The sequence below is a fragment of the Siphateles boraxobius genome, unplaced genomic scaffold (assembly GCF_051911475.1).
Source record: "Siphateles boraxobius isolate OS27281-9 unplaced genomic scaffold, OSU_SipBor_1 25, whole genome shotgun sequence".
Classification (NCBI taxonomy): Eukaryota; Metazoa; Chordata; class Actinopteri; order Cypriniformes; family Leuciscidae; genus Siphateles; species Siphateles boraxobius.
In genome coordinates this window covers 8,420,001-8,440,200 of record NW_027508866.1, presented here as the reverse complement: position 1 = coordinate 8,440,200, position 20,200 = coordinate 8,420,001, and the positions used below count along the sequence as shown (strand labels likewise).

At 38.3% G+C, this 20,200-nt stretch overlaps 1 protein-coding gene across 1 annotated transcript in view; it reads left to right on the top strand.

Annotated features, from left to right (window-relative positions):
• The window catches only part of foxo1b (forkhead box O1 b), a 35,437-nt gene extending 19,259 nt beyond the window's left edge, over nucleotides 1–16,178 (top strand). Inside the window, exons 2-3 of the mRNA XM_077242390.1 lie at nucleotides 11,814–12,005; nucleotides 12,561–16,178. Coding sequence (XP_077098505.1) covers nucleotides 11,814–12,005; nucleotides 12,561–13,712 — 1,344 coding nt within the window. The 3' untranslated portion in view covers nucleotides 13,713–16,178. The remainder of the gene's footprint in view (nucleotides 1–11,813; nucleotides 12,006–12,560) is intronic.
• Nucleotides 16,179–20,200: the final 4,022 nt, after the last annotated feature.

Genomic DNA, 20,200 nt, shown 5'->3' with positions numbered 1-20,200 from the left:
TTACATGCTTTTTAGTTGTCTCTGCCTTTCCTGCCCCTCCCTGGAGCGACCACATGAAATGATAAAACGGCAGATCTGAGTTCAACCCAGGTGTTTGCGCTTGTGTGTGAGATTTAGTTCGTAAAGGTGGGACTGGATTAGTTGGGTGGGGTGTGGAAAGCAGTTAGAAAAGCATGATAAACCTCAGCGGGTGTCGAGATGAGTGTGACCTCCTACCCTCTTTGTCCCTGTATACCTGTGTGCGGACATGTTGGAGGGAAATACATGTGTGTAACCACACGAAACACCTCACAGGCATGTAAAATCACAAATGAGATATTTCAGTTGTTTCTTCTCTCCCCAGTTGATTCTCCTGGAGAGCGAAGGGAGACTTTTGACTCTGCAAACTTTAGAAAAATATCACGTGTTTCTTCTCAGATTTACCAACATTTGCAATCAAAAGTTCAAACATTGCTAATCAAGGATAACCTGCATCTAAAACAGACTGTCCAAATTAGTAACTATACACTACCGTTCAAAGCTTTGCTGCCTCTTTTTTATTTTATTTTTTATTTATACTTTCAGCAAAGATGCATTAAATTGGCAGTAAAGGAATGTATAATGTTACAAAAGATTTCCATTTAAAATAAAAGCTGTGTTGTCATGGCAACTCTCGGGAGATTGGTATGGTAATAGAGATTGGAATGGATATGGCAATGTTAAAGTATTTGGTCTTGGCTGAATAGATCTGCTATGCTGCTGTAGAGCAAGAGACTTGTTACTGCAAATACATTCATAGACACTGCTGTGAGACATGTAAGACATGGTGCTGCTGCTGCACATGTAACATACATGAATTACCCATAGCAGATCTATACAGGTGGAGCTAGGGAAGAGGTAGGTTTCTGAAAGTGCGCTGCAGACTGATAACAGCAAACAGTGCCAAGTATTTGATTGTTTGAGCAGCAAGCTCATTGGCCGCTGATGCAACAGCAACCAATCAGCTGTGATATGTAGATAATTACATGATTGCTACCAAATAGGGTAAAGACCTATCAGCCTGCACCATCTAGAGTTTCATGCCAGAACTAGGCTATACTTTTAAACTTTTTGTTCATCAAATGATCCTAAAAAAATGTCTCATGGTTGCAACCAAAATATTAAGCAGCACAACTGTTTTCAACATTGATTAAATTCAAAATGTTTTACAGCAAATCATCATTAATAAAAGATCATGTGGCCTGATCCCATCACGTAAATAAATTACATTTTAAAATGTAATCAAATAAATCAACAGTTATTTTAAATTGCAATAATATTTCACAATATTACTGTTTTTACCTTATTTTTTTTTCAAATAAATACTGCCTTGGTGAGCTTCAGAGACTTCTTTCAAAGACATTCATTACACACAAATATTTTAGGAGAAATATCCAAGACAAAGCTGATACTGTCATAACTGATAACTCCAACAAATCTGTAAAAGAACAACCTCTAAGTAATAAAAAGTGCTAAACGTCTTAGTTTTATTTGAAACTACAGTTAATTAGTCATTTTTCACAATCAGACGACATAGATTTGTTGCTTAGAGCTGCAAAAACGTAATTTACTCATTACAGTGACTGATTAAAAAACACTGCAATCAGGGACTTTCTTCCCATGTCAGATAACACAAAGTAGCGGTTCCTCTTATCAAAGCCTGTTTGGCGCTGAGTCTCATCAGTCCATCATAGGGGAGGTCTTTGTATCATTTCTAAGGGCATTTTACTCCCCAAAGGTCTCGTTGGCGGCGGCCCCTGTTTGGGTCTGGTCTGTGCCCGTGCGGAGCCCTGTGCTCATGCAGAGGGAGAGGGCAGACGGGGCTCCTATCAGCTTCACACAGCTTTTCCTGAACGGATGGGCCAAGGAGGGTGACGGGCACTCTCTCTAACTGCACATGTGGGACTTCAAGTTTTTCTCTTTGTCCCACTTCTCCCTCCCAATCTCTGTTTCACTCACTCAACATAACTCGGTTTGCCAGTACGCATACCAATACAAACATTTACACTCACCTTTGCATATGTTTTCTGACTACTAACCAAAAAAAAAAGAAAGAAAGAAAAGAAAACAGACTTTGAACAAGCAAGATTAGGGCTCTTTGCAGTTTATGTGTTTATCCCTAACGTTAAGCATGAGCAGTATCGTGCTATTCTTTACAGTATCAGGCAGATTACAGTTCCCAGCACTCAAAGGAACCACGTGTATGTGTGTGTTCACATATATCTCATTGAGTTCATCATCTCGTCTTTTCCTGTCCCTTCTCTCTGCAACCACATGAAATGAAGGTAAAGTGCAGCTTTGCGTGTTTAATGTAGCTGAAGATTTCTTTAGAAGTGCAAGTGCTTTTGTTACTCCTGTGAGAATATACTCTAGATTACCGTGCTACTGTTTTTCTGTAGTATGGAGAAAATACCCAAACATCACTCACTGAAAGGTCTGAAATCTGTTTGCGGTCTGAATCCAACATGTTTTTAGTTTAATTTATTTATTTATTATAATTATAACTTTAATTATAATTAGTATTTTATATTCTTAATTATAATCAAGCTCTTGTAGTTTTTCATTAGATATAAATCATTTTAAATATATAAATAGTTACATAATAGTCTATACTATATAGTTTTATAATTATACTTTTATAGTATTTAAATATTTCATTAATTACATTTTTTTTTTCTATAATTTAAACTTAACTCAAACTAAAACACAATGTAACTAGATTTGTGCTTGTCTTTGAAGAACATTTGAGTGGTATTCACCCATGCAAAAACCCACCGATGGTATGTTGGGTTGTTGCCTACAGCATGTGGTTGCTTCAATTACTTTTTAGTAGTACTGTATGGTTTCTAGGGTGTTCTTGGTGGTTGCTAGGTCCAAGTCAAAGGGATCACCTCCAAGGTCCCTCCTTCAATGTAAGTCACCTCCCCTCATAAAGCTGCACGATTTGAGGCACCGATTATGTCTGTAGCATAAACCGTACAAGCCATTTTATACGTCACAGTATAATACCGAACAGATTTATGGAAAAGTAAATGAAAGTTCACCGAGATATTTTATTCCTATTCTACAAACTCTGAGAGCAATGCTGCATGCATGTACAATACACTAATGTCTGTGTTTATTTGCGTAAATAGGAGAGTAAAAGAAGTAACCTTGAGTTTTTCATTCATAAGGGGTTCACTGACACGCAAATGTATTTATTCTCTTCTTTTTCACTTCAGTGCTAAATATTTACAATGAAGGAGAGAGAGAGAGATAAAGCGGATGTGCGCAGGAGGAAGTGGTTAGCCCATTGAAGTCTCTTGTCACGGCTTATCTCTGAGGACCTCTCGCCATTCTCTGTTGAACTTGTGCATTCCACATGTGTTTATCTCCTCCCACTGAAATCTCACCCACTGACACTCTTGTCCAGATCAGAACTTGGGAAAAGCAATTTGTCACACATTTTAGGCATTTGAGGAGTAAAAATCTAAATAAACTAGTTGGATGACTATTTTATCTAGATTTGACTAATGCCTAGTTAGATTTTTGACTAATGCCTAGATACCAGACATAATGAGCCTTGATGCACACATGGAACCTGCAGGTTTGAGTCCGGCCTGCATCTTGTGCTGATCCCACCTCATCTCTTCCCTCAAATAATTTCCTTTCTCAATTGAAAAAGTAAAATGATATTCCTTTCAAACTGTTCGTTTACTGCTTTGGGTGCATATGGCAAGGAGGGAGGTGTAGTATTAAGTTTGTTTGTGAACACCAGGCACTCGTCTGTCAGATCGCACCTGGTCTTTGGAGGCGCTGCTTGTTTACTTGGACTGGCGTTCGTTGTCAAGATGTCATGCCTGACTGGCTGCAGTCAAACAGCTGTGCAGGAGTTGTCCAATCCACTGGCGACACTGTTTGAACGTGTTCTCAGTAGAGCATTTTACACCATGTCTACTCTGCAAGTGCATAGCCCGAGCTAGAGCTTTCCCTTTATTAACAGAACAAAGCAAGCGCATAACGTATTGTGAGCGAGTATTGTGTCTCTTCAGACCCAAATACTGAAAAAGTGTCCATATCCATATCTTAAAATCAAGATATTCTTTATATTTCACACAGGCAACTTCATCTCTTACAATTGGGGCATTATATTTCTTAATTATGAATTTAAGTCTCACAGTGTTATTTAATATATCATAGCTGCAACTTTATAGCTCACAGTGACTTAATAGCTGCGTCCCAATTCAGAGGCTGCATGTACAGTATTATATATAGAAGTAGTCAAAATACATCTTAATGCATTTTTAAATGGTTTACACTCTTTATTATGTACAGAAATGGACCAGGGTGAACATATTTAGTAGTGAACCCTGTTTTTGTTTGTGAACCCTGTTTTGGTGAACCATGTTGTGAACCCTGTTTTTGTTTTCAGACAGTTTGAATATAACTTTCAGGAAAGTCCAGTACAAACGTTACTGCCTCTCGTCAACGGTAGATGGCGACAAGAGCAATCGTCCGTAGGCTAGTCCAAACTTCACGGCCTTCGACGGCGTAGCTTCTGAATTGGGACACAGCTAATGTCTCACAATGTGACTTAAAATCTCACAGTTCTGACTTAATTTCTCACAATTTACTTAGTCTCACAATGTGATTTAATATCTCATAGTTGTGCCTTTGGGCCTGATTTACTAAACGTGGCAAATTAGCATGAGAGCGCAATTCCAAAAAAGGGCAGATGGGAGTGAAAAGTTCTGGGATGCGTTTCCCAAAGCCAACTATGGTTGCATGTTCCGTCGTTACCAATAGAGTAAAATGGAAATTGCGATTATAGTTGCCAACGATGCTTTTGGGAAACACACCCCTGCGTGTGATCTACTGACGACACACAAATTAAAGAACACAGATGCAGCCGGATAATTTCCATAATGACCAACGCAATCTACCAAAAGCAGTTCAAATTAGCGTCTGTTTTAAGACATGCGTATTTTGGGTAGTAAATAATGGAGCAAATAACTCTAAATTGACTTGCACAAACCTTAGTACATCACCTTGCATGATTCATTTAAATAATCTCCTCCCATAAATTTTTTGGTCTAAAAGGGAAACTCCAACAAATGCAGAAGGTCAGCTGCAAAAATAACTGTGCCCACTTCTTTCAGTGCTAATTTTTCACTGCGTGTCTTTAGTAAATCCTGACAGTATTTTTTTATTACGGCAAAAGAGGGTTCGTGCTGCGCAAGCTGTTAGTAAATATGGCCATGTATCTCATAAATTGTGACTTAATGTCTCACATAGTTATTTTAAATCTCATAGTTGCGACTTTTTCATAATAATGACTTGATATCTCACAATGTGATTTTATATCTCACACTGGAGACTTTACGTCTCGTAATTGTGAACAGGTTGACTTTATATTCCTCAATTTGAATTTCTTATTATAAATTTTATCTCACAATTTTTTACTCCCAAGACAGAAATTCATAGGTTTTACTTAATGAATTACTTAATTGGTTTCTAATGAAGTGATCAGTTTGAAATCTTTGTTCTCTTTGAACACATGTGAGAGTGAGTTGGTTTGGTTATGTTGTGAAGCTGATGGCTGATTAATAAAGCCTGCTTGTTATTGAGTGGGAGTCAGTGTGTGTGTGCTGTCTGGGGTGTCAGACAGGATGCAGATGGGGTATCTCGGACTTGTTTATAAATCCCTCAGGAGATCTGATGTGCACACACACGTGCACACACAGACACACACACTTAAAAACAGTGACCACTTAAGCACGGCTTATTGCCACCTATCACTTCAGAAATAGCTCTGAGGGATAGAATAGAAATGTGTTTTTCACACATACGCGCACACACACACCATTACAGTATCACACACACTTATTCGCCACTGCACCTGCTACTACAAGAAAATTTGCTTGTGTTTACCAATTTGTCATATACTGACCTGCAAAGAATTCCCTCTCTTTGAAATTACATTTACTGAATGTGCCAGAAAACCGATATTTATTTAATTATTTTTATCTGATAATGGCTAGAAAAATGGATTTAATACAGATTTGATGTCCTGGATTTAGTTTATATTTATCATTTAATAAATAAATAAATAATAATTTATTTATTAAATATTTATAATTATTATTATTAATTTTTAGTCGCATATTTAATTTTATAGTTTAATTAAAAAGAACTATAAGTAGCTATAACACAATGTAATTAGACCAATGCATTTATTCCCCCGATGATGGTTTGATTAACATTGAACTCAATCTATATTTTAATTATTTAATTATTAATAATTATTGGTTTAATTATAATTATTTTTCATATTAATTATATTTAATTATTGTGTTGTAGTTTTTAATTAAATTAATTTTATTTAAAATATATAAATATTTATAGATTGAAATATATATTAAATGTTTTGTGTATTTAAATATAAATATTTAATATTTTTATTTTAATAAGAAATAACTATAACACAAATAATTTGAGTGGCATTTGCAAATGCAAATATTTCCTGCTGATGGCTGCATTTCATGGCGATGCTTCGATATAGATTTCATTTATTCATTGTGGAATTCATTCTGCCTGACAAACCTGTAACAGCCTGAAATTAGATGAGTTTCAGTTTGCACAAACCTGAGCACACTTCCCACCCATCTGTGTAGAAATTGGTGCATTGGTCCACGTTTTTTCGTCTCACACGTCAGTTGACTCAAATCTTACCTAAAGGGGATTTTAATGCACACTTTTCTTCATGGTCTCAGATGAGTTGGGGATATCCCAGATCTGAGTCCAAAGGTCATTGTGTAGCCTTCAAACAGCTTGCATACCTGTGATAAGAGGACTAGAGAGAGGTGAAGGCCCCACACCACATATAGAAGTCACATGTGCTGATCCCAGACCAGAGCTAGGCACCACAGGACCTGCTATTTTTTTCACACGGACTGTGGAGGGGAAATTTGATACATCTATAGAAAAAGGTTTAATTCACCCAAAATTACAATTCTTTCATTATTCCAACAGTAATCCATATGACTTGCTCTATTTTTCAAATCTTTGAAGCCATAAGGTAGATCTGTGTGGGGAACAAAATGAAATGAAATTCATTTTTGATAATTTGTCTTAACTCTCAAATATAATTTGCATGAGCATTCAACAGGATTCACATCCTAGACACAGCTGGACTGACACATTAATGTGTCTGTTTTTGAATGTTTGTAGAAATCTAAAGAGCCGTTTTCTGATTTCTGGGGGAGCAGATATCATGCAGATCTGGCTATTACTCAACTGACCTCAGATCAGTAGTCAAAGACTAACTGCTGGCTTGAATCTATTTTAAGGGTATTGAGCAAATAAACTACCATAGCTGAACCCTTTACTGTTCGGGCATCAGCGTCTTTGTTATTTTTGAACAAGTGATCTCCAGTTTGATTAGAAAACTGTGACACCTTCCTCGTCACATTCCTGTAGTGACTCACATCCTGCCGCCAGGCCTGGTGTGCATGTGCTAAGTGTGTGCACATGTGCTCTGAATGTGATCTGCTAATATGACTTTATGAATTTATGCATGAGTACACCGGAACATGCATAAAATTCTTTCTTTCTTTCTTTCTTTCTTTCTTTCTTTCTTTCTTTCTTTCTTTCTTTCTTTCTTTCTTTCTTTCTTTCTTTCTTTCTTTCTTTCTTTTTTTTATAGGAGGAGTGAATGGAGTATAGAGTTTAAAGAGAAAACATTTTGTCTGTGGAATTATTCTAAGTACTATTTTGACAATTTATTATTTGAGTACAGCAAACTTGGTAATCTGAGTTTAAAAAAAAAATGAGTTTAGAAAAAAATATGTTTTTATAGTTGAGAACAGCTTTTTTTAATTTGTAAAACATGCATATTTACGGTCCGTGAGCCGGGACTCGAACTCGGGTTGACGGCTCTATATGTCGGTGCGCTTTCCACGAGGCTATCAGCGCCAATTTAAAGTTCTTAAAAGCACTTAAAATCACTAATAATTTAATAACACTGTTTAATGTAATCTTAACAAATCTCATTTTCTCAATTTCATTTTAATTCATTTAAATAATATAAAATTGTATAGAATTTTTATATCAGCCCTTTTAATGATTATCAGTCTGAACATAATTATCAGCTATCAGTATAAGACAAAATTTTAATATCCATACATCCCTATTTTTCCTGTGTCTGTCAGTCTTTCCCTCTCTCTCTCAGTCTCCGGGTGGAGCGAGGCTGTGCTGTGGAGGTTCTGTTACAGTGAATACAGACGCCAGACAGCCCCATACGTTATTACTCTCACTGTGTCTGTAGGCAAGGGTCTCTCAGCACTACTGTAGAGCCTGTCCTCCTCTACACACACACACACACACACACACACACACACACACACACACACACACACACAGCGAACTCATCGACCCCATCCCTCTCAGCAGGAAAACATTCCTGCTGCCCCGCCTCTACCTCAACACACTCCTCCTGACTCAATCCCTACTCCCTGCCTCTGTCTTAACCCCTTTACTTTCCATACTGGTTGTGGTACCGCTCTTTCTCATTTTATCTCTATTCCTCCAGCTCTTCCTTTTCCTCTCACCCAGCATCGTTTCCGCGACTCTTTTTTTCTCCCCCTCTTCCTAGCAGGGCCCGTTAAACTGGTCAGTTGACCTCTAGTAATTACTTGAGTGTTCATGACCCAGACAGAAGATCCTGTGTATTTTGCATTCACTCTGTTCAAATCAATGCAGTCCACCCTCTTCTCAGATTCTGTGATGTGGAAGCTGTGTTTCCCTTAACTTGACCTCTAAGGTCATGACCTTCAGGATCAAAGGTTGGAGGTGACCTCCTGCTGACCTCCCTCTGTGGCTTGAGCCTCTGTTTTCCCTCTTCCTACCGATCTACTTCCTGCTACACAGGAAACGGGACTGTTGATCCCGCCAGTAAAGTGCCACTTGATTTGGTCACTTCCTGTAGGACATTCTTCAATAAAATATTTTACTTAACATGTACTAATACATCAGGTATAATAACAATCTACTTCGCATTGACCAGTACAGTCAAACTGCTTCAACTGTCAAGTATTGATCTTTCCACAAAGACTTAGTCCCTTTGAATGTTTTAGAGACACATAATCAATAAGAATATAGCCAGAAACTCTTTCCCTTTGAAAGATCCCAAGCGTTTTTACATGTAGAGCCGTGTAGTCTGCATTTAAGATAGAGGTAGCAGTTACAATTACCTGCTTAATGTTCTTATTTCCTTTCTTTTCTGTTTTCTCTTGTGTACATTACTTGAATTATACTAAGACAGGCCTTGTATTTATTTAAAAAAAATTGAAAAAGGATTATAATGTTGGATTATGATGAATGATAGCACGCATTTACTTTACGTGCCAAGTACCAAGACGCAGATACCTCGATTAAGTGTACTTATTTTTTTATTTGGGAGGATAAATTTTAGTAATTATAGCCATTTATTATTATTTTAATTTTTAATATTTATTCAGCCCAGGCTTATTGGAAAAATGTGCCTGTGGCAACATTTCTGCAAAATGATATTATGTTGGACGGTATGGGTGTGTTCACAGACTTCACATGTTTGCTTAGATTAAAACGAACCCTTGTGTGACCGCTCTGTTAGTGCTTTTCATTTGATAAAGTGTGAACGCTGCCACCCGAAACCTGGTGCGCACCAAACAAGCGGACCAAAACCCCTGAGAAGATGGGTCTCGTTCCGCTTCCAAACGAACTCTGGTGTGGTGCAACTGTAATATGAACGGACATGGACCAAAGACATGTTAAGTAAACAAGAACAGGAAGATCAGACCCTAAAAAGGTCAAAATGCTTATGCATAACTGTTTTTTCTTGTCATAGTCGTGATGTTGCCCAGCGGTACAGGCTTCAGAACCACGTCTTCTCGCAGCAGATCTCTATGTGTGTGATGGAGTGATTCCTTATGCTGTTTTGACTCCTTTTCACATTTTATATTCTCTTCACGAGTTCTCAACTGATCAAAATTCTATCATATGTAGGCTACGCAGGTACAACGAGCGCATTTATCCACACAGCATTGTTTTGGATGTTTGGTAAGTTCAATCTTATTCCATCGCAATCCGTCATAAAAGCTGACCAATCAATAAGTTCGGTGATAAAAATAACCCCAATCTGAACACAAAGCGGACAAGAACTAAATGTTTTTTGTTCTTTTGGTCCGAACCAAGTGAACCGGACTACAGCTGTGAACACACCCTATGACGGCAGTTCAGAAATGAATTGTCCAATCAGTGCTGCTAATAGGGTTAATGCTCTATTGTGGTAAAAAAAATAACGTATCACCTACTCTAGCCCCTACCCTAAACCGAACCAATAGTCTTAACAAAAGCAAATGTGAGATAAAAACACATTTGCTGAAGCAACCATACCATTTTAGCTCCACATCTCAAGTGCAGTGCTGTACCAGGTGAGCTACCAAGCAAGTTTACAACATCAGAAAAGCCACACAGAGTTGGTTATGTGATGCAAGTGTCAAAATGTATTAGTTTATGAATCTTACACTATGGTAAAAGTATTTTGAGTTTACAAAGTTTTGTGCAAGGAACCGTGCGAAAATTAATTTTTATTTATCGATAATCTTCCTCTGTAATTATAATTTGAAAAGTAATGTTTGAAAAGTTGCCAGTGTTTTACTGCCTCTAGCGTTCACGTCAGCTGGAAACTGCAGAGAATTGTATGTGTAGGTTTATTTTTGGAGTTTTGCAAAAATGTAGGTAGAGTAGAGGGAAAAATGTTTTCTATGAGCTTAGATTGGCTTTATTAGGCCTGAACTGCAAATTATCAGACTTAATTTTTTTCATCATTTATTAATTACAAAACATGATCAATTTGAATCAAAAACTTTAATTATTATGATGCATGGGATCATCAAAGTACCACACGAAACATGTTATCAATTGCAGTTACAATATTGAGTTTGTCATACCAACCTGCATCCTCAAAACTTGAAGATCTGTCTTGATATCACTTTTCCTGTTCATCTCTACTCAACGAGCAGTTCAGGCCCGAAAGATGGCCCTTCATTTCAAAGCTATCAATGATAAGAGTTAAGCTTTCAAAATTATTTGAAGCTTTTTCTAGTATTATAGTACTATGGTAGTCTCTCTTCCTGTTTCTTAGTAGGTGTAGGTCTAGTCAGTGAGTGAATGGAAAAACAGAAGAAGACAAAATATCATTAGCGCAGGATATCTGTGTATACATAGAGTTCAGTGTGTGTCTCCAAAAAGGACATGACTAATAAAAAATTTCCTCTGCTAGCTAAATGGCAATTCCTCTACTTTATCGCAAGGCCCTGAAAAGAATGTTTGTACCTACAGTTGTGGTCAAAATTATTGGCACCCCTGGTATATGATCAAAGCATTTTTTATCATTTTGGTCTTTCATTCAAAACATTTTGTTTAAATCTGTGACTGGGTGCGTGTGAATTGGTACAGATAACAAGATTGATATCTGTCATCCTTCAAGTTTTATCAATGCATACCTTTGACCTCTAAACCTTTGACAAAAACACACACAAGCACTCTCACAGCAATTTTTCTGTCAAAATATTGGCTTTTGTCAATCAAACGTCACTTCTTTTATCTGGAAAATTTGACTGGTTTAATGTGTTTCATTGTGTCTTACAGCACAAAGCAAGATTTAATGACATTGGTTGATTGCAGGTCATTTCCACTCATTTTGATTGGTTTTCAGTCAGACATCTATACTCAAGATTTTCATGTTCCCATCTCGTTCTCTCTCCCCCTGACAGAACTCAATCAGACACAATCTGTCCCTGCACAGTCGTTTCATTCGCGTCCAGAATGAAGGAACGGGGAAGAGCTCATGGTGGATGCTGAACCCTGAGGGGGGAAAGAGTGGCAAGTCTCCACGCCGGAGGGCCACTTCCATGGACAACAACAGCAAGTTCACCAAGAGCCGTGGACGAGCGGCCAAGAAAAAGGTCATTTGAGGAGAAAACAATCTCTGCTATCTTACTCAGTGCAGATTCTCTGTGTGCTAAAATATGAATGTGCTGGTTTAAACTACAGCATGCATAACTAAACATGACATTTCTCTAATCAGTTATTTATTCAGTTATTCATACGTTTGTAAAGTTTATATTCTTAAATAAAAAAGTCTTGTCTTTGATTTTAACTCTTGATTTTGTCTTCACTGGATGTGAGGGTCACTTTGCAATGCCTTAACTGAATTGTTCACATTTTAATCAATAAAACGGTCGACTCTGGAAATATCCATTGTGGTACATGCCTTTATTAGATGCTTTACTATATTACTATTTCCAAACATTTTAAACTCAATTGTATCTAATCAAGTTCAGTTTAAAATAATGTGTGGCCTCAAACTCAAATCTTGTGTTAGTAAACTCTTTGAGATGATAAATAGTTGTGCCACGTCCAGTGTAGACACGGCGAAAGAGTGACTTTTTAGTAATATATATATCTGTGCAGTAATGTGATACAGTTGGTTTTCATGGTTTCTTGTTTTGTGTCTATAGATGTCATTGCAGGGTGGTCTGGATGGTGGCTCTAACAGTCCTGGTTCTCAGTACCCAAAATGGCTCGGCAGCCCCAACTCGCACAGCAATGATGACTTTGAACCCTGGACTACCTTTCGTACTCGCGCGAGCTCTGACGCCAGCACGCTCAGCGGCCGTCGCTCACCTACCTTCCTACCTGAGGAGGACGAACCCGGCGAGGTCCACATCGGCTACCCAGGGACCAAACTGGGTGGGCCTCTTCCCAGCCTGTCCGAAGTAGCGGGTCACCACGGTTCTGACAACGTGATGATGAACGATCTCTTAGACAACCTCAACCTCATCTCACCCAAAAATAACACCCAGGGCAGCCAAGATGCCCAGACTGCGCTGTCCTCGCCCATGATGCAGAGAAGCCCTGGGTACCCGTCCTACAACTCCCCCAATATGGGTCCTCAGCCCCAGGTCCAGCAGGATTACCGGAAGTGCCTGTACGGGCAGGGCGGGGTTGGCGGACTGAGTCCCATCGCCATACCGACTTTATCAGACAGTAAACCAGGAGGCTACGGACCCTTTGTTAGTCAGTACACCTGTGCTGCAGGGATGCTCAAAGAGCTGCTGACCGCAGATGCCGATCCGAGAGGGAACCTGATGCAGTCTTTAGAGTCAGTGGTTTCTGGTGAAGGACGAAGGGTGCTACCCAGCTATGCTAGTCAGGGACAAATGGGACAGGGCAAAATGATTGCACATCCTCACCTGCACGCGCACCCACGATCGCTTCACCAGTTGCCCTCGCCAACAATGGGCATGAACGGCTGTGCCCTGTTGCCCCACGGTCATCCTCTTCGCCTCGGTAACATGAAGCCTCAACCACACCTGCCTCATCACGTTCAGCTGGGAAGAGGCGGAGGTGAGGTCGGGATGCCGAGTTACACCAACGGCAACGGTTTTCACAGGCTCGGACCGGTTCCTCACCACCATCACAGCCACCCAGAGCGGCTACCCAGTGACTTGGACGACATGTCGATCGAACAGCTGGAGTGTGACGTGGAAACCGTCCTTCATGACACGCTCATGGACGGCGATGCTCTGGACTTCAACTTCGACCCCATGTGTCAACAGAATTTCCCGCACGGGGTCAAGACCAACACGCATAGCTGGGTATCTGGATAAACGTGTTAATTTATTCAAACACATACACATTAGCTGTTTTTGAGTTGAAATATGACATAATCATAGCAAATGTGTGTGAATATATGTGTAAATATGTCATAGACATATAGCAGGTCAATTGACAGTTGACTAAAGCAGACTGAATGCTGTCGGTCATTTCAAAAGGCTACACGTGCAAGAGAGATTTAGAACTTTTTTTCCTTTCCATCTGCAATGACTCAATAATTGAAAGTGTAAAATAAAATAATTACAAGTAAAAATAATATGAAAGTAGCAATTAGAAACACATTTTTTATTTGCCACTTTTTTAAGCATAAACCTTTGTGATCCCATCTTAGCACTATTTTATTTCCGGTATTTGTGACTATTTCTCACAAATGCGACCTAATTTCTCTTAGTTGTGATTGTATATGTCAGAATTCTCCCAATTCTGAATTTATTTCTCATAACTGCATCTAAATATATTGCCGTTCTGGTTTTATTTCTCCCAATTCAAAATCGCAACTTGATTTCTCCAAAATTCTGAATTTAATTCTCAGAATTGCAACTTTATATATCTCATAAAGAGAAAAAGTGGCTGACGTGTCATTTTAGTCACTATTCCCATATGCTCTCTCTGAAGTGTGTGCATACACCTCATGAACCGTTTACCTCAGCCAGAAATTCTGCAGGCTATCAGCAGAGGCCAGTGAATGGTCACTATTTACTGATTTACAGTACATTGTTTCAGTAGACTCCATGATTGTCGAGAATCATCATGACCTGCTTTTTTGCTTTTGGTTAGTCAGAGTGTAAATACTGAAGCTGGCTAATCATAAATGGTCACATTAAACACTCACAGATTCACATGACTTTTTTAAAAATATTTTTGTCTAGTTGGTCTCAGTTTGGCAATGCAGGTCACTAAAATGAATTCAGGGCAGAAGTTTGTCACGTCAACTGGAGTGCTGTGTAATGTCTGGTATAGTGCACATTACAGTTATCATTGTCATTTCAGGGTGCTGAATAAATGCGTTTTGTACAGAGATGTATATTTTTGTTGTACCATTAGGATGGTAAATGAAATGTTTATATTTGTACACTTTTAAGCTTCTTACTGGTCAATTTGAATGCTCTTCGAAGATCCCTCCCAGCCTTTAAATGTCAAAAAACTATTCTTTATTGTGGCCTTGGTTGCTGTTTATATAATATAGTTTTTCTCAAACTGCTGGATGAATTATTTCATTGTATAAAATAATTTGTACTTTGTGCCTTCCCCTCTTTTCAAACTGGCTTTTAGGTATGTGATGATTTTTCATCAATTTCTGAATTATATATATATGATCGCAAAGAGTCTTAAACGGCCATTGATTTTTTTAATGACATGGAAACTAAAGTATAACCCCAAGAAAACTTCATGATATTCATGATTCAAAAATTTCTATGTAAATTAATAATTTTTAACATATGTTTGAAAACATTTTTCTTATAATAATTAAATTTCTTCTTTCTTGGATATATTTGGAGTAAACGGATCCTTGAACTTTGGAATGGAACATTGAAATTTACATTACTTGGCACAAGATTTTTTTTTTTCATCTTGGATATTTATATGTATATTTATGACTTGTTCATCATAATGGCAAAATTGAACAAATCTAAAATTAGCTATGCTAAGATTCTAGAATCCTCAGTGAAGGTTACCGGAGGTCACATTTAATTTAGATTAATTTTATGTCTGTCTGAGGGTGTCAGGCTAAAGGCCTCCTTAAAATGTTTCTCAATGTATGTATTTGACAGAAATTATATAATAATTTAATGTAATTTAAGACTTTTTTTGTGTTCTCGTGTCGTACATACACATTCGATGAAACTGTACATCTACAAAATATTTAATGCTTCGAAATTTTCAACAAACAGTGAGGTTTACCATGAAGGTTTGTAAATTAGAAAGAATATTTTAAACGTATATATTTTTAACAGATATAAAACAACTATCTGCATTTTATAGCAATTTTAATTTAGTGTACGTATTAAAAGTATGCTTTTGTTTGTTTGTGTCTTTGTTATCTGATCATACCTGTATATGTTTTTAAGTATCACTGACAGTAAAGGTTTTTTTTTTTTGGTCTTTGTGTGGATCTTTTGACATGTAAATAGCTTTCACTTTGTCTTATTTAATAATCACAAATGTCATTTGTTTTGACTCTAATTTGAATTTGTCTCAAATGTGTTAGTGAAGTTTTTTGTATCTGCTGATTCTAATGTTGTTGTCTGACGTGACCTAATTGAGATGGGGAGATGTGTTTCCACTGTAGCCGATTGTACATATGTTTCTAATGTACAATCGCCTCCAGTGGGAAAGCTCATCGTACAGTCCTTGTCAGAACCACATGCTTTTTTTAGACTATTCTACATGGAGGAAGTGCCTGATCATATTGTAATGTAATTAAACAGCGATGAAGAATTGATTTTCAGTTAACAAAAGGAAAATTGTAGCTGTTATATGAAGCCATAATTGTATATAAAGGTGTGAATACATGAAAAAATTCATTAAGAATCTGTTTTTTGTTCTTTGTGTATTAGTATGAGTTTGAGTGTTACGTAAATGAATATTAGACACACTTATACACAGTGTCCTCACAGGAAATGGGCTAATGGCTAATCTGTGTCTGTAAATCTAGATGTATGTTAACAGTAGCTATCAGTGCTTTCAAAGCATAGTAAAGTTTTAGGTACATTTTAACCAACAATTTAGGTACACTTACTGGCAATTTTTGTCAAGTTTTTACAATTGTACTGTAAAAAAGGCTTTGCTTTACTGTCAGTTTACAGTAATTACTCTTAACAAAATTACTGTTAACAAATAACATCATACTACATTTCTACAATGCAATGCACAATGAATAGATAATGCTGTAGAGTTTTTTTTGATACTTGTTGGTTTTATCTGTGCTGATAGGTAAAATAGGTAATACTCTTTAATCCTGTAAATTCCTGGCATTTTTATTGTACTACAGCAGACAGGTTGTTGACAGTTGACAGTTGACAAAACAAGTCTGAACGATTTGTTCACAAATCATTTGATCCGGTTCTCGAGTCAGTCAAACAAGCGGAAGATTATCAGTGCTAAAGACATGCCAATATTCAGAATTGTCGTCACAAAAGTGGCTCCAGAAAACGTAACATCGGTTTAAAAGAAGTACGTCATTTGAACCCAATATTTGATGCGTGAAATATCGAGTAGCCTACCCATTCATTGTTATTGTCAGTTTTAAGGGAAAAGGTCGTACAAGCTGAAGCGGCATTCATGAGGGTGAGTAAATGGCAGAATTTTCCTTTTTGAGTAACTAACTCTTCAAAAATATATATATTAAAAAAACTCTTTATATACATAATAGATAGAACTCAATCTCTCTCTCTCTCTCTCTCTCTATGAAAATGGTTATGGTTCACAGCTGAATTAATTATTGAATTAAGTAACGTAAAAGATAATAGGCCTCAGTCTTTTGCTCTTTCATATGCATTATTCTGGTTGAAATAATGTTGAAGAGAGTAGAATAGGAGACAGGCTGTCTTTTCTGTGTCGAGTTGAGTCATTGCTGACAACTCTGGTTAACTGAATGGGGAGCATGTTGCCCCCTCTTGTTGGTACAGGTCAATTGTTGCCTGGGTCTGTGGTGGGTCAGGTCTGCTGAAGAATGTGACTAGACACATATGCTCCCCATATGTTTCTCCTGATGGATCTGCAGACAGGGATTAGGAAGAAAGAGAAGAAAAGAGGCCACATTAGGACACTAGAACACTCCAGGACATGAGTTCATTTTGTGGGACACACCAAGCAATGAACTCAAAGACCTCACTTTCCCGCTGTCAGATAGGAATCTCTGTAACTTCTTCTATGCTGTAGGAGTTTATTGTAGCACGAAACACATTTTAGTATCTTCTTGTCAATGTGTGTGTTCTTCTGCTTTAGAGGGAGTTTCTATTCAAAAGCACCAAGTTTTTTTGTGCCAACAATCAGGTTTCTTCATTTGTTTTTGGACAGAGAAACCACACTGAGCTCTTTTAGTCCTTTAAAGACGCATCAAAGTGGTCACATGGAAATTTTATGAGAATTCCACTGGAATTTGTTTATTCAATATATTCTTTAATTTGCAGTAAAAACATGTAAAAGGACATAACATTTTCCACTTTTAGTCTCTGTTTGTAAAACATCTAAAAATATTTTAAATACATATAAATAGTTTTGGTAACACTTTAGTTTAGGGTCCAATTCTCACTATTAACTAGTTGCTTATTAGCATGTATATAACTAGGACATTGGCTGTATTAGTACTTATAAAGCACATAAATGCCTTATTCTGCATGATCATATTCTACATCCCTTAATCCTACCCAATACCTAAATTTAACAACTTACTAACTATTAATAAGCAGTAATTAGGAGTTTATTGAGTAACGTAACATTCTCATTTTCCACTAGATATTTTCGGCACGCTCTGCAGCAGCTGGCCTGTGCGTTCTGTGAGAGCGGCGAGGAGGGGGGCGAATGTGCAGTGACGTGACATAACTGCCAAATTCAAACTGTGCTTTCGCGCTATATGCTGGCGCTGAGCCAAAGACGGACGCACTCAGCGCTTGTCATATCACAACTATTCAGTGTCCACACAATGTTTATTTTAGGTTTCATAAATTTAAATACATGTAATTTATAGCAAAACTATACATTTTATAGTTTGTAAAATACACAATATGGAAGCAGCAATAACAATCCATTCAAATATATTTGCCGGTGTTATATTCATATCAGATGCACAGTGTAACTATAAGGTTTACTCTATTCTTACTGTGCGTTCACACCGGACGCGAATAGCGCGTCAAATTCGCGTCTACCGCGTCTAGTTTGACGCTTGACCACTTTGTGTTAATTCGCGTGTCAAGAGAGAAACTGACGCGCGTAAAAACAAAAGTTTGAAGCGAAATTTACGCGCGTCACGCGCGTCAGAATCGAAACCCGTTGGCGGCCATCTTTTTTATGTTGATCGAGCATTCATCGGAGAGTCACCCCTCTGTATTTGCTCTGGAGAGCAGAACGGCGGCGTAGGGGTAATCGTCGCCGTATTTGTGTCCACCAGACCCTTCGAAGGCGAACCCAGTGTGGCGAGTTTCACCATTGGCTCGCTCCAGGAGCTGCGCCTGGATGACGGCGGCTTTCAGCGGTACTTCCGCCTGTCCCGCGCCCAGCTTGATGACCTGTTGTCCTGCATCGGAGCGAGGAGCACCCTCGCCCTCATCCACCTAATCTGTCATTTATTTTTGTTTTGATGATAAATGGAGCCAGCCTCCAAAAGTGATTAATCTGTCCTGTGATTTTTCTCTCTCTCTCGAACAACACTGTCCAGACACGAACTTATGCAGTATGTTGGTTGTCTTTACATTAATAATATTTCATATATCTAGATATGGAATAAATAGCATTCAATACAAAATGAATATGTCTCATATATCGAAATCAAGTTTTATGTGATAAAATATTTGCTCTGTTGTGCATTAGAACCAGTCATATTACAAAATAATTTATTGAAGCCTCCAGATACTTCACCACATGACAGCAGCATGCAGCTAGGCTCCGGATTGGTTAACGCGGCGCGAATTGACGCAGAAGTTCAGATTTTTCAACTCGGGCGGCAGACGCGAATTCGCGTCAAAAGCGTGAATGCACAAATAGCACTAACTAAATCATTCGCGCGTAACGCGCTTAACGCGCCAGCCGCTTAATTCGCGCCATTCGCGCGAACTTGACGCGCGAATGAGGCGAATTCGCGTCTACCGCGCCGCGCTCTACGCCTCATTCGCGCCGCAGGAATTTTTTACGCGCGTAACGCGTCTTTGCATTGACTTAACATTGAAATCACTCGCGCCTGACGCGCTATTCGCGTCCGGTGTGAACGCACCATTAGAGGGAGTGTCTGTCAGCCATCGCGATGGATGACATCGTCTATCGGCCCAACCCTAATTCTAAAATTTCATCATGTTGAGCTATATAATATTGATTAGTTTTATGTACATTTGCTCGTCTGTCTAATAAAGTAGCCTACATGCAAGAGTGGCGGCTGTCAAGTCGAAGTTTGTCACGGACTTGGAGCTCTCGGCATCTCGAAAACGCAACGCTGATATTGATCCTCGTTTTAGTTTTCCTTTTGTCCCAAAGTCTGCTTGCCATGGTCCATAATTTTTGAACGAAACAACAACAGTGTGAGCGTGCCGCTAGACATAACGCAGTCCACGCCTGTCGCCATGGTTACTATGGCAGTAAGAGCGGAAACCAGGGATAGCGCGGATATTACGCCATTGACAGGCGACAAGTGAACATGGACGAACCATTATTTAAAATTGGAATTTCTCTGAAATTAAAAATCTTTGGGAACTTTTGGGATATTGTAAGTCATAACTGCAGGAAATATATCACACTCTTCAAGTGATTTTTGGATATTTTTATAACAAAA